This window comes from Tamandua tetradactyla, chromosome 9 (assembly GCF_023851605.1).
Source record: "Tamandua tetradactyla isolate mTamTet1 chromosome 9, mTamTet1.pri, whole genome shotgun sequence".
Classification (NCBI taxonomy): Eukaryota; Metazoa; Chordata; class Mammalia; order Pilosa; family Myrmecophagidae; genus Tamandua; species Tamandua tetradactyla.
In genome coordinates, this window is record NC_135335.1 from 55,914,655 (window position 1) to 55,930,296 (window position 15,642).

The 15,642-nt window shown below is 39.9% G+C and overlaps 1 protein-coding gene across 4 annotated transcripts in view; it reads left to right on the forward strand.

Annotated features, from left to right (window-relative positions):
• The window catches only part of ADCY2 (adenylate cyclase 2), a 430,316-nt gene that overhangs the window by 351,936 nt on the left and 62,738 nt on the right, over nt 1-15,642 (forward strand). For all 4 annotated transcript variants that reach the window (XM_077116823.1, XM_077116824.1, XM_077116825.1 and 1 more), the window contains one exon: nt 1,204-1,288. In XM_077116823.1, the coding sequence (XP_076972938.1) occupies nt 1,204-1,288 (85 nt within the window). The remainder of the gene's footprint in view (nt 1-1,203; nt 1,289-15,642) is intronic.

Genomic DNA, 15,642 nt, shown 5'->3' on the forward strand with positions numbered 1-15,642 from the left:
CCTCTCGGAACTGCATATAGCTCTTTAAAAAAATTCTTAAATCCACCTGTGACCTGTGGGTGGCTGACGTGACTTAGTGGGCATTTCCTTCATGTTGTCCCAGGATGCCTTTTGGGGGACATTGGCTCGTGCATCATGTCCAAACCACAGCCTGTGGAACCCTGGAGACAACCAGTAAACAGGTGGATGTATCGGTGCTGGAGTAGGCTGAATCTGGGGGGTCCAATTAGGGTGGGGAAGTCTCAGTGTTCCCCTGAACAGGAATAATAGTGGAAGGTGACATCTAGACCTGAAGGTGAGCCTGTCCTGGCCTCAGCAGCCACTGGGACCTCAGCTGGGGCAAGAGGCCACCGAGATGGGGGAGGACAGCAGTGGCTGGTGGAATAGGTGAGGCGTTCAAAAAGGTATTCCTTTAGTAAAGAACCAAGACGTATGTTTTGGTGTTTTAGTTTTCAGTGTTTCATTTGTTTTTTACCTTCTTATTGTGGTAAAATATACATAATACAAACAGCATTTGAACCATTTGTAAGTGTATAATTCTGCGATATTAAGTACATTGACAATATTGTATAACCTTTGCCACTATTTCCAGTGTATTTTCATCATTCCAAGCAGAGACCACTCATTAAATACTGACTCTCCATTTCCCCCTTACTCCCAGCCCCTGGAAACCACCCTTGATTTCTATTGCTTTGACTTTGCTTATTTTAGTTATTTCACGTAAGAGAAACCATAGAATATTTGTCCTTTTGTGTCTGACTTCTTTTACTCAGCATAATGTTTTCAAGGGCCATAAATGTCATAGCAAAAATCAGCACTTCATCCCTGGTTAGGGCTGAGTAATATTACATCATATGGCTAGAACACATTTTATTTATCCATTTGTCCATTGATGGGCGCTTGAATCACTTCCACCTTTTGGCAATTGTGAATGATGCTGCTATGGCCATCAGTGTGGAAATATCTGTTTGAGTCCCTGCTTTCAGTTTTATAGGGCAGTTTTAATGACTCCTAACATGTTCACTATGCCAAACTACAGACACTTTTCTGTGGATACATTTTTTATCTGTTTTATGTCCATTTTCATTTCTCCAAAAATTAGCAAGGGGTCAAGTCACTTGATAATTAAGCCCCAAACAGGTAGATTTCCGGTATAATAGAAATGCCCTCCTCACTAATCTGCTCCTTTTTGTTTCCTGATAGAACTTCCAACCTCGGGATTTCCTTCGGAGTTGCATTTCTCTCGCTTGCCTTTATCCTCTTCGTCTGCTTTGCCGGACAGCTTTTGGTAGGTACTTCCAACATGGAATTTCTTTGAAAAGTCTGCAAATTTAGAGAAAGCTGATTCTTGGTTAAAACTTTCCAAAGCTGGCAGCTTGCTGATTTACCATTTCAGGCGATACACTCAGCTCAATATAGAAACATGAACTCTTTATGTTCACAGACCCATATATCAACTGAAGCTCATGTACAGCCCAGGTTTTACTTCGACGATTATTTTAAATGTTGGATGTGTTAAAGGCTTGAGCAAAATTTGGTTAAGATCTCAGAGAGTTTTATTGAATCAATTTATGAATTGGGGAGATTCCAGTAGCCACAAGGTAGAAAGGATGGGTTTTTATAGACAGAAAGAGGGAGTATGTTGGGAAGAGATGTTCTTGGTTACTTCCGAGTCTATTTCCTAATATGGTTAGTGCAGGCAGTTGCTTAACAATGAGGAGGTTAGCTGGTGGCAAGAATGGGATTAAGTGATAGCTGATTGGTTGATTTAAATTCTGTTTTCTGGATGAGCCAGATATTTATAGGAATAGAAACTTACTTAGATTTTAGTTTAGCTGACATGGGGCTTAGTATGGACCCCTTCAGTTGGGCCTACTAGATTTTGCCTATCAATCCCCTCCGTTTTGACCCAGCCCTTGGCCAAGCCCAAGGCAAAGATAAAACTTAAAGGCCTTGGCTTTCCTCTCAGTTACCATCTGCTGCCCTCGATGGCTCTTGTTGGTGATCAGCTCTAGGTCTCAGATGTCAAGGGGGTGGTCATTTCACTTCTCTTCACACTGCTGTCAGTCTAGCTGGCAGACATCATTCAGTGAGATGGCTGGCCGCAGTCATGTAAAACACATGAAAGGATGCAGCTTACCAGGGAAACTATTCTGATTGCTATGAGTATTAAAATGCCCACTCTTTGAAGTTTGCTTCTGAAACAAGGACCCCAGGACCCAAATCAACTGAAATCAAGGAGATCAAAAATCAATCTCAAGGAAGGATTTACTTGTTTGAGCCTTGTGGCTTGGTTGAATATTTCATGTGTTTCAACTTCCCCAGAAGTATTTATTCAAGTCCAGCAGGTGGTATTGGTGACAGCATAATCTCCTCCTTACTCAGCCAGCAAGTAGTAAAGCACTATGCTTTTTTTTAAATTAACTTTAGCCAAAAAATCTAAAGAGTTTTCTTATGCAGCAATAACTGTTGCAGTGGAATTAGCAATTTTTTTCTACTATTATAGATAAATTTTTAATCTCATATTCATTGGCAATAAGAGTCTAACGGAAAAGGCTTATTGGGCATCAGTGACACCCCCACGTAAATCACATCTGGCTCTGGAATGCAAATTAAATGAGGTAACCCAATGTGAAACTTCAGATTTGTTACGAGTTTCTAAGGGAACAAGAGGACGTCCAAGGTTGCACTGTCCTGTCCCTGTCCAACAGCCTATGTAGGAAGTGGTCCAACTGGTAGAGGTTTCATTTTCACCATAAAGAAAACAAAACATTGAAGGATCATAGGCCACCCCTAGAGAAGTTGAGGTCATCTCGTCTGGATATGTGAGTGAGCCTTTTGCCACTTCCGTTATATTGGGAGTTATTGCATCTTGCCAGGTTGCAAGGAGTGTGGGGAAGAAAAGATTCTAAATGAAGACCTTCCTGATGTTTGTGCAACCATGAGGCTGGGGAAATCAGTTTCTGTGGTGGTGATCCTGATTCAGTAGGGAGAAGAGGGAGCGATAGAGGGCAAGTGACTTTTTAACATTGGCATTTGAGAGTGATTGGTCATGGGTGAAACAATTGGGTCTCTGGCATCATCTCCAGAATTGTGGTTTATGATGACAAATCCAGCCATCACTGAGAGTCCCCCTTTTGCTGTGGCCTGGGAAAAACAAATGATAGTTGTGTCTTCCTAGGCCTTCGCAAGAAGAAAGAGAGAGACCAACAAGAAGAGTTTGAATGTTTTTGGTGGTAGAATTTTCTAAGAAAGATGGAAAAGGTGTGCAGAAGGGGTGTGGAAGCAATAGAAAGGCAACGATAATTGTACAGAATAATATAATAAGGAACATGACTGGGATGTAGGGGTTCTTGGGGTCTTGTTCCCTGCTTTTGGGTGAAGCCGTCTACCTCTTGTCCCAGTAAATTTTAGTTGTGGGTCTTTGGTTTGGCCACATGTCCAGCTGTTGGAAGTGGAGCCCTTCGTTGTGAGATGTGAACCCAAAGTTCAATCCCTTCTACTGCAAGGCCCCTTCCAGTGAGGTTCAAGGACTATTTTGCGTTGATGTCATTTCCAGTGTCCCCAATTGCCAAAAGTTAGGGTGTGAGGCACCTGAGGAAGACTCGAATCTAGAAATGCATCCTTTACCTATTGGAGAAAACCTTTTGCATAAGTCATTAGAGATTGACAATATTGAGTTACAGTTACTCTTTGTTTGATCAGGGATAACCCCAAAGAGATTATTCTTAATTATAAAATAAGGCTTTTTTCCTCTGACTTAGCCTGATCATTTATATCGGTACAGCAAGAATGGCTGACTCTTTTAAGTTTGCTTTGCTGATAGTTTTTATAAGGAACTTCTGATTGGACTTTTAAAAATCTCTCATAAGCCTCTCAGATCTTGGTCATGAAAAAATAAGTTTCCTTTTCATAAACTTTTTTGCAGCTTTCAGTATCTAGGTTTTTTCTTACACATTCCTGTTTCTCATTCTGAGACAACCAATCATTTTACTTAAGGCAAAACTACCCTCTTTTTCGTTAACAAAGCTTGCTTTACAATACCTGCTTACCTTAAGTTACCAATAAGAACTTTGAAACTATCATTAAACAAACATCCTACAAAACACAATCATTTTTAAAATTAAGCATACCCAAATATCAACTCAATTTGATTAAATAGATTTGCATTTTTCATCATCTTAAAGATTTAGTAGCTATAATACTTGCTTATTTTATCAGTAAAGCTGTATAAGTTTAGGGAGAATAAATTTGTGCTTGTATTGTACTTACTAATTTAGAAGGTGTAGCTGTTCTTATTTAACTGACAATATTAAACTAATCCTGTTTATCAAAGATTTATCTGAATTATATGAACTTAATTTTTTTAAATATTTGTTTTTAGTTCTATGAAAACTTTTTTTCCACTGGGAATAATAGAAGTTTGCTTTTTAATTTCAGGATTTTATGAGTGTTAATTCATATGTGAGTGCTTATTTGTCTTTAAGCTGATTTAAGTAGAGCTCTTTTAAGGAATTTTATGAGTTAATTTGTTACTACCATCCAGAGATAGAAAAATATTACACTTCAGACATCAAGACAGACACAACTAGAGAGCTTATAGCTTTAACTTAAAAATTTTCAGCTTGCATTCAGACATAAAAACACAAAGACATAGAAATATAAAACTCACGAGTATGTATAAGCTGTTTCAGGGTCCTGGAATTACTTAGTAGATTCTGAGTACGAATTAAAATAGGCCTCCCATTTGGCCTAGTTCTGGGACCTCCTTTTGCAAGTGCACTTCTGAGATGAGTGATCTCCTTCAGCTGCTAAATTCCCCTGAAGGGCCATTGTAATTCTAAGTCATCCTCAGTGATGTTCTCCCACTTAGTTAAGTAGGCGCAGCTCCGGGCTCACCATTCTTAAACCTAAAAGGTTCTGGGGCACCAGCCAGCCTTTGGAGGGCTCTTGGAATTTGAGGATCCCATAGCAAACCAGTAGAAAAATTGCTGTGGACCCCACAGCAGAAATGCTGTGAACAAAACCAAAGGGTAAGGACTCAGCCTCCTCCTGTGGGACCTTCCGCCCGGAACAGTCAGCCCATGAACCCCTGGACAGGAGCCCATTGGGAACGGCAAATGCAAAATGAGCAGAGCTTGGACCCAACGAGCTCTCCCAGGACTCTGGGGAGACGTGAGAGCAATGAAGCCAATGGATCCCAGCAGGCACTGCACCTGGCATTCAAGTTATTCACAGAGTCCTTTGGATTCCTTTGCAGTTGCCAACATAACTGTTAAAATAAAAATTTGAGCAAAATTTGGTTAGTTCTCAGGATTTTATTAAATCAGTTCATGAATTGGAGAGATCCCAATTGCCAAGAGGTAGAGAGACGTTCCACTGAATGAAGAGAGCCATGGGCTTTTATAGACAGAAAAAGGGAGGTTATCCGGAGGGAATTTTCATTGGCTAATGCAGACATTTCCTAATGCAAATAATTGCTTAGCAATGAGGAAGTTAAGAAGAAATTGGCAGTAGCTGATTGGCTGATTTAAATTCTGTTTTCTGGGCAAGCCAGTCATTCACAGGAAATGGGAATTTACTTAGATGATGTTTTTGCTGACATGGGGCTTAGCATAGGAGCCTCCTATTGAGCCTACTGGATTTTATTTTTAGATATTATACCACAAATCATATTTGTATTTGTTATTTCTCTTATCATTTGTACCACTTCCTACAAGTTGTTCTTAGAGCCTTTGTAGCAGCAAAGGCAAGTATGAAAAAGCTTTTAGGAAAATTAGATTTTAAACCAAATTTGTCTTTTACATCCATTTTCAAGATATGAAGCTTTGGAACACTTGAAAATTGCAAACGTAAAAATCTATTTTATTGGTGTTTGCACTTGAGCCAATCACTGTAAATACTTATGCCTTAAAGGCGTGTCTGGATAAGAATTAAATCAAGCTTATTCCTGAATCCGCAGTAAATATTGCTAGCTGGTCATGGCTCCAGGAGCACCTCCTAAGAAAGCCAACAATGGGACAGAAGTCCCAAAAGAGAAGTCAATGCTTTATTTTATTATTTTTGAATTTGGAGCAGAAGGACCCAAAACCAGAGAGGCCACTGTTTGAGCCCACATTTGAGCAAGACTCCCAAGCCTCCTCAGAAGGAGATTCAGAGAATTTTTCATCAAAATTTTAAAATCACAATAATTTATTTTACCAAAAAAAAAAAACAGGAAAAGTCTTCAAATGATTCATCAGTGGATGTTTTTATGTGAAGTCTGGGATTATGGAAAGAACTGTAGAATACTTTCATTTTTTCCAAATCATAATTTCTTCTTCTGATTAGACTTTGACAGTTCCATTTAGATGACATAGCAAGGAAGGAAGCTTCAAGTTGGCAGAGTCCCGTCACATCTCAGGGTCGGGGACACCATAAAGGGGCACCCCCTGCTACTGGGAAAACATGTTCTCACTCTGCATGACTGCCCACTCTTCATCTCTTTCTACCCTGTAATCCCACTTTGCTTTTAAAAGACACACTGTTACCATCAGCAAAATCAGCGCAGTGCCATGTGGCCTCTTAAAATCCCGGGCCTCTCTTCCCCAGAAGGCAGGAGCCCTGGTGCCCCAAGCAGTCCCCTGCCTTCCAGCCCAGTGTGTAGCTACCTCTGAAACATCTTTGGGCTTAAGATGCCCAAATTTGTCTATTTCTCGGCACTGGACACTCTGCCTTCTATTCCTTTTAACTTTGCAAACTTTTGTGAATTTTGTACTATATAATAAAAGTTTAGATATTTCATATTGAATTGAAAACTCTTTCGAGAATGCACACTACTCGAATACTTTACTCGGATGTGCACATAGCATCTCAACTTTTTAAATCCCATGAAAAGGCAGGGAAGAGAGGAAGAAGTGGAGACTCTGGAACCTTCGTCAAAGTCCTAAAATGCTGATATGTACGGGGAGCTTGACTTTTCATGGTCATAAAATAATTCCCTTACATGGAAAAGCACACAAGCTTTACCCTCTCTTGTTCTTGCCCCCGAGGTCACTTCTTTGCTGTCTCTTTCTCAGGTTTACAGAAGGGGAACCCATCATTCGAGGTTCCACTGAAAGTTCCAGCCCAGTTCTATAAGGCAGCTTCTGTCATTGCTCCTAGCCAGCCACGATTTCCATTTTCTTTTCCAAGGAATCCAGTCTTGGGGGAAAGGGTTGGACATAGTATATATTTAGAATTTCAAGCTGACCGTTTTTTCTTTCCACTGGCTAAGTTGCTGTAGAAAAGCAACGCAAAACTAGGAGCTGCCAAATGGCTCTCAGGAAAAATTTGCTGGCCTTGCGGGAATGTTTTGCTTTTAATCTCTTCGTTTGGCCTCATATAATCTGGCTTCATTGTTGAGTCTGGCATAGCTCCTGCTCCTCCTGTGTCCAGCCTGTGGCCTCTCCAGCTACCTGGCCTGATACCCACAGCTGCTTCTTCCCTCCCATCTCCAAGGCTGCCGGAGATTCAGCAACCCACACAGCAGATGCTAGAAAGTTCTTGCTAGCACTGTGGTCCCACAAAAAAAAAACTTCACAACTGCAAGTGAACAGGTGCCCAACTCCTCCTCGCAAGAAGTCTGCATTTTGCCAAAGTGCTCAGGAAGGCTGCATTTGAAGAGATTTGGTCTTTTTGAATTCAAATGAGTAGGAGCTGAGAATGGGACCCCTAACACCCCAGCTCCCAACCCCCCTCCAGCCCCCCAGCCCACACACAGCAGCCATTTGTAATCTTTGGTCCAGTTTAACCCTTGAAAATTTCAAGAAAGACTGTTTGGAGCTAGTTTTGCTTGGAGTTTTGTTTCAATAATATATTCTCCTACTGTTTAAGCCATTCTTTGAAGATATTTTTAGCAGTGAACATCAAACATATGCAACCAATCTCACAAGGCTTTGTGAGAGCTTTGTATTTAATCCCCCAAATTCAGTAAAAAAAGAAAAAAAAAGTATACCACCAGTATTCTACAGTGATCATATAGAAGTACTGCTATGCCCTAATCACTTATTCCCTCGGCTCTTAGAAAACTAACAATTTGGTGAAGTTTTACCATTATTTGCATTAATTCAGGGGTTAAATATTGAGTTGATGAAAGAGTGCTTAATACCTCAGGTTTATCATCTATTAACATAAGTTAAACCTTGTGAATGCTTAAATGCCATTTAGGCTGTATCAATGCTAAGATACTGGTATTAAATTCTCTGTATGAAGAATTAAAGTAAAATGCTTTTATAAAGGAAATCAAGAAATGGTACACCTGACTGATAATTTTCTTCCAAGCTTTCTGCCTTTGTTACCCTTTGTGCAAGACATATAAATAATTAAAGTACTTGGTCATTTTACAGCTGGGTTTGATGCAAAGCAGAAAAAAAAAAGGTCAAAATTGACATGCACACAAAAATAAGAGTTGTACTGAAATGGGATTTTTTTTCTCTTTAATATAAAAGCATGCAGGCATTTGTTCAGTAACATATTCTGGGAAATATTTTAGGGAATTTCTTTCTTGCTATTGTTATTTCTATGAGAAGCTCAGACTGCTCCTTTCTCTGCCCTTTCACTCCCCCACCCGTTGCCCACCAGTCTACTGCTTCTCAAGCTTACCTACATGGGTAGGTTCAGCAGTGGCTCACCTTCCCAGAAACTCTGGGAGTCCGCACCTGTGGATGCGTCTTCTCTGGGCACTATGTAACTTAGAATCTGTACTGCATAGTTTAGCACTTGATTATACAACATTTCACTTGATCGCCAATTGTTAGTGTGAGTGTAATGTTTGTTTCCTCTTTTAAATAGTGAGTTCCTCAAGAGAGGAATTAATCTAAGCTTGCTTCCTATTTCCACAGAACCCAACACAATGCTGGCCCCATAAGTGTGTTTAGTAAGCATTTGCTAACTTGACACCACTTCTTAAATCATTTGCGTGAGGTTCTTTTAACTTCCCGTGTTCATCCAACTCTGTGGAGTACCTCTCTTGTCCCACAGACTCCCCTCATCCTCCTCCTCAGGCAGAATTAGGCGCAGGCTAACTGCCCCTTTTCTCTTTCCAACCCTACATATCCTAACATCAAAGACAGGAGCTCTGTGGAAATGAATCTGTGAATGAACAGCGCATTAAAATAATGTTTATATACCCTGTTATATGAGTTTCCTATCACTGCTGTAACAAATATCACAAATTTAGTGGCTTACAACAACACGAACTCATTGTCTTACAGTTCTGGGGGTCAGATGTCCAGAATGGGTCTCACTGAGTTAAAATCTAGGACAGATTCCTTCTGGAGGTCTAGGGGAGAATCCCTCTCCTTTCGCAGCTTCTTGAGGCTATCTGCGCTCATTCTCTCCAGGTTCCCTTCGATCTTCAAAGCCAGCAATGGCCAGTGAGTCTACACTGCCTCACTCTGACTCAGACCCTCCTACCTCCATCTTTTCCACTTATAAGGACCCTTCTGATGATATCCGGCCCATCTATATAATCAGCCTCATCCCCTCACCTCAATGTCATCTGGTTATCTGCCTTAACTACATCCTGCCACGTAACCTACATATTCACAGGTTCCAGGGGTTAGAATGTAGGCATCACTGGAGAGCCTTTGATTCCATCTACCTCACCTCTGATCCCCTGCCTCTGACATGCATCAGGCTGCCTCTTTGATTTGAGAAGATACAGAGCCATTCTGAAGAGCCCACCTTTTCCACTCCCAATCTCCCTAGTGCCAGCTGCTGGGACTTCCTTTTTCTATTCTTTTAGGTGGAAAGATCATCAGTGAGTTGGCTTCAGCCCTGTTTCATTGATTGTAATACTTTGGGCACTTGAAACACTAGGCAAATATTTAATCTCCAGAAGCTTGAAGGAATGTTGGGTTGCACCCAAAAGCAATTTTCTGGTACCTGTGCTTGGAAAATGCCCCACCCCTATCATCTCCCAGACCTGACTTCTTCCCAGCTCACAACTCCTGCTTGCTCTGAATTAAGCACCATCACCGCATCCCTGCTTCAGCATTCTGGCAGGCTGTGTGACCTGCTGCCTCCTGTCTGTCCTGGTTCCCTTCTGCTGGTCAGGGCTCCTTCGGCTCATCTGAGCCAGGTGCTGTCATGAGAGACTTTGCTTTCTGCATCTCATGCTGGTTAACATTTCAGAATTATAAACTTGAGGGCTTGTTAAGTTTACCAGGATTGCAGTACAAAAGTACCAAAGACTAGTTGGCTTCAACAATAAGAATTTATTGTCTCAGTTTCTGGAGACAAAGTTTTCAGAGAAAACTTTGCCTTCTCTGAAGTCTGTGCCATTCTGATGGTAGCTTGCTGGCCATCCATAACTCAGTTTCTGCTTCCATCACATCGTCATGTATCTCTTTCCATCTCCTTCTCTCCTACTACTACTGTGTCCATATTTCCTTTGTTTATTAAGACTCCGGGCATATTGGATTAAGGCCCACCCTCATTCAAGTTTGTCTCACGTTAACCGATAATACCGTTCAAAGATCCTATTTACAAATGAATTCACATCTTCCAGATTGGGGACTAGACTCAAACATGTCTTTGTGGGGGACATGATTGAATCCTTAACAAGAACTGGAAAAGAACCTAGAGACAACCTTCCCCTTGTTTTGTGGCTGAGGGAGCCAGGGTTCCAGAGTTGCCATGCATTTAAATGAGTTTTCACTATTCTAATAGCATACCTGTTTACAATGATTTAGAATAAAACTTTCCCTTCACAATCAACTAGTGTAGAATTTGGGGATTAGGTAGTTTTAATCAGATCTCTTTATAGGGATGGAAATATTAGCTCATGATCGTGGTCATGATGCATATAAGGCCTGTAAAGGCTCCCGGTCATGGGTAATAATAATGTTTGGGATCTATCCAAACTGCTTATGGCCTGCAGGACCCTTATGAGTGGTTTTGTTTTCAACATCTGCACGGATTATGATTAATAAATATTATATTAAAAGTTACTATTTACTATGCTAAGCGGTTCATATATGCCAACTCATTTGTCCTCACCAGAACCCTCGGTGGGAATGCCCATTCTGAAAACAGTGAAATGGGGCTCAGAGAGGCTGACTTCCCAGTGGTGTATAGTGAGCAGGGATGGAGCCTGACTTGGAATCAAGCCTTTGGAACCCATATCATTGGGAGCAGGTCAAGGGGGCACCCAGCTGTACGTGGATAGAGTGACCAGCAGCTGTGTGCCTAGCATCAGGCAGTGACGTTTGTGTTCATGTTCTTGGACAGTGTGGCACTGTGGTTGCCTTTTCATCACTGCTACACTTCCATTGATCAAAATCACATTAGTAGGTAATGGTAGCCTCACTTAGGATCTTTTCCTTACTCTTCTCTAATCTAGTTTCCTATATATGGTGGTTTGGAGCTGTGTGTGCCCCAGAAAAACGTTCTTAAACCTAATCCATTCCTATGGCTGTGGAACCATTGTAAGTAGGATTTTTGATGAAGTTACTTCAATTAGGGTGTGGCCTACCTCAGTCAAAATGGCTCTTAATACTGTTACTGGAATCCTGTAAAAGCAGAATGAAGTTTGCATGGATAGAAAGCCTGAGAAAGGGAAGCACGAGGCTAAAGGTCAGTAGAACCCAGAAAGAGAACGGAGTGGCCAGGAGAGGCTACCATGTGCATTGCCATGTAACAAAAGACCCCAGGACTAAGGTTCGCTGGCATCCAACCCCAGAATACCAGTCTTCAGGAAGAAATCATAAACTCACTGACACCTTGATTTGGAGTTTTTCCTGGCATCAGAACTATGAGCCATTAATTTCCTTTTGTTTAATCTAACCTATCGCACGGCATTTCTTGAGCAGCCAAGGAAACTAAAACATTAATATTCGATATTCAGCAGTTACTCCATTTTATTTAAAACTGGACAAAGTGTAACTGCATCTTAAAAGGCAGTTGAAAGAACCACCCTATCAAGATGGTGGCGTGAGAAACATCAGAACTACATCCCTCCACAGAAGTTTTGAACAACAAGCAAATACTGGCAAAAACATCTTACTCAAAGCTCCAGAGAACTGTTAAAGGACTGCAGTAACAGGGTGAGTGCCAAATCAAGAGAAAGGCAACTTAAAAATGGCAGGACCTCATGATGCAGCTGGTGGTCCTTTCTTTATCCAATGCAGAGCCAGTCCATGTTCCCAGTGCAAGTCCCTGGTCCTAGTTCTGGGGGGATCAGAGTAACCCTTGTACACATACTGGGAGCTTGGAGGGATGGCCCATTCTCTTGGTGGTTGTCTGAGGGACTGAACTGGGATTCCTATTGCAGACTTGCCATCCCAGAATTTTCCCTGTTTTTAGGAGGCTGCTCACAGAGCTCTCCTAGAGAACATTGTGGAAGAACAGTCAAGTCGTGCCGCCTGGAGCAAAGGATTGCTGGCTGTATGCCTGAGACCATAGTAAACTGTTTCCTAGGGAAGAGGAGACATTCATGTAAATGGAGGAATTCCTAGGGCCACATACATGCCTAAGATAAAAAGCATGAACAGAGAGATCTGGGAAGGTTCCTTCACTTTGGCCTCAAGCTATTCTCTAAACTCATTGTATGGATAAACTCTGAAGGAGAACACTGCCACAGGTCAATCTGCAAAGACTGAGAAAGATGGTTTTTAAGATTTTCCCCCTCTTCTTTTTCTGCTCTTCTTTTTGTTGGCTCCTGGCATTCAAGGAAAACTCTGTCATAACACTAGCTGTATATAACTTTAAGGAACAGACACCTCAGAATATAAATTATAGTGATAATACAATAATGTAGCAAAATGTCCAGGTTTAAACAAAAGATTACAAAACATACAAAGAAACGGGATATGATGGCCCAGGCAGAAAAGAAGATTAAAGCATTAGAAGCCATCTATGAGGAGAACCAGACCTGAGACATACTGGACAAAAACTTTGTAAAAAGAGACCTAAATAGGCTCAAAGGGCTGAAGGAAAACACTGACAAAGAGCTAAAAACAGTGAAGAAAATGACAGATGAACACAAAGAATGTCAACTAAGATGGAAATTATGAAAAGGAATAAAATAAAGTTGAAGACCATAGTAACAGAAGTTTTAAAATCCTTAGAAGGATTCAGCAGCAGATCAGTACTGGCAAAATAAAGAATCAGTGAACTTGAAAATAAGACACCAGGAATCATCCTGTCTGAGGAAGAGAAAGAAAAAAAATGGGTCAAAGTGAAAAGAGTCTGAGGAACCTGTGGGAAACCATCAAGCATACCAATATACGCATTATGAAAACCCAAAAAGGAGAAGAGAGAAAGGGATAGAAGGAATATTCAAGGAAATAATGACTACAGATGTCCCAAATTTAGTGAAATCCATGAATCTACATGTCCAACAAAATCAATGAATTCCATGCAGAATAAACCCAAATGGATCCACACCATGACATATTTTTATCAAACTGTTCAAACACCAAAGATTAACTGAAAATTCTAAAAACCACAGGAGAAAAATAATATGTAACATACAAGAGGGCCTCAATAAGACTAAATGCCAGTTTTTTATCAAAATGATGGAGGCAATAAGGCAATAATGTAATAAAGACAATATTTAAAGTGCTGAAAGCAAAAAAAAAAAATTTTTTTTAATTGCCACCCAAGATTCTATATCTGTTTTTCAAAAATAAGTGAGAAATTCAGATATTCCCAGATGAACAAAAGCTGAGGGAGTTTGTCACCACTAAACCATGTCTACAAAAGATTTAAGGAAATTTCTTGCAGGTGGAAAGGAAAGGACAACAGGCAATAAATCAAGATCTTATGAAGAAATAAAATCTCCAGTAAGGGTAACAGCATGCATAAATATAAATGACAGTACTATTGTATTTTTAGTTTTTAGTTCCACTTTTAAATCCTACAAGATCTAAAAGACAAATGCGTAAAATGTAATGACAAATTAATGGTTTGGGACTCATAATGTATAACTGTATAATATGTAACAAGAACTACATAAAGGTCAGTGGATGGAGACTATAGGAACATAGCTGGTGTATACTGTTGAAGTCAAGTTGGTATCAAAGCAAACAAGAATTATTCTAGATTTAGGGTGGCAAGTGTGTGCCCAATTGTAACTAAAAGGAGAATGTCAGAAAATATGCAAGCTCATAGAACCAGAAATTAGAGTACAGGTTGCCAGATGTGGTGGGAAAGGTGACAGGCTAAATGGAAAGTTAATGCATAATGACTTAGGATTTCTGTTTAGGGAGATGGGCAGGTATTAATAATGAAAGGTGGTGTGGCTGACACAACACTGTGAATGTGATTAATCCCAGTGAATGGCATACTCAGGAGTGGTTGAGATGCGAAAGCTTATGTTGTATTCTTGTATGCATATGTTCCCACAATTTTAAAAAAAGAAAGTACAAAAGAAGAGACAATAATAATTAAATGCCATGATCCTGGGTGGGATCTAATAAGGAAAGAGAAAAGACCCAAAGTACATTGTTGGGACATATGAAAAAATTAGAATATAGACTGTAAATTTTATATCAATGTTGAATTTCTTGAATTTGATAGCTGCACTTAAGGTAGTTGCATAAGTAAATAACCTTGGTCTTAGGAAATGTATATAGCAATATTAAGTGTTCAAGGAGCATGATGTATATAAGTATTCAGAAAATGGATTGAAAACTAGATAAATAGATTGATTGAATGGTCGATTGATTGACTAACCTGGCAAATGTGGCAAAAGGTTAAAAATTCATGCATCTGCTTATCTGGAGGAATAGTGTATGTTGGTGTTTTATGTATGGAGTGTGTATTAATTCTATAATTGTCCTGTAAAATTTTAAAGTATTTCAAAATACGAAGTCTTTTTAAAGATATTTGATAAAATGGAAATATAGACTATTAGTTTATAATTGGATTTAGAATCTAAAATATCCTAGAAAGTGCTTTTAATAGTAATACTTTGCAAAATACTTCCCATGTATGAAAGTGCTTCAAAGTATTTGCATATATATTATTTTGTTTGATGATCAGAACAATCCATTTTCTGTAAGTAGAAACAAAGACTAAGAGAAGGAATTTGTTCAAGTTCACATATTCATCAAAATCAGCAAATATAGCAGTAATAGTCATAGTAATATATATTTGTGTTAGGGTCAAGTTTGTGTAACTGTTGGAGGTGAATGTACCAAATAAGAGAGAATGACTCCAACCAAAAATACCTCCCCCAAATTATTTTAAGGTAAATATGCCATATACAGCAAATGAAAATGCTAGAAAATGTCAGAAGAAATGTTTCTCTCAGGTTTGATACTGACAAAACAACCTCTACCTGCTTCTTACGGTAGAGATAATATGTGGCCACCCACCAGCTTTGTTCCACACGGAGATGAAAGCACAAATACAAGGTTATCCTGAAGATATAATAGGTCACATACTGGCTAAAAGAAAAGCTTTCTACCCTCAGGTGTGTTTTTCCCTTGAAGTCAGTTTTCTCTAACATCAGTGTAACTCGGCCAGCTTTCTTTTGGTTAGGATTTGTGCAGTGTCCCTTTCTCTGTCTTTTTGCTTTCAACCTTTTCTTGTCATCATGTAGGTTTTAGGCGTGCCTTCAGTAAACAACATCTGGCATTATGTTATTTTCCTCTGACCCAAAAATCTCTCTCT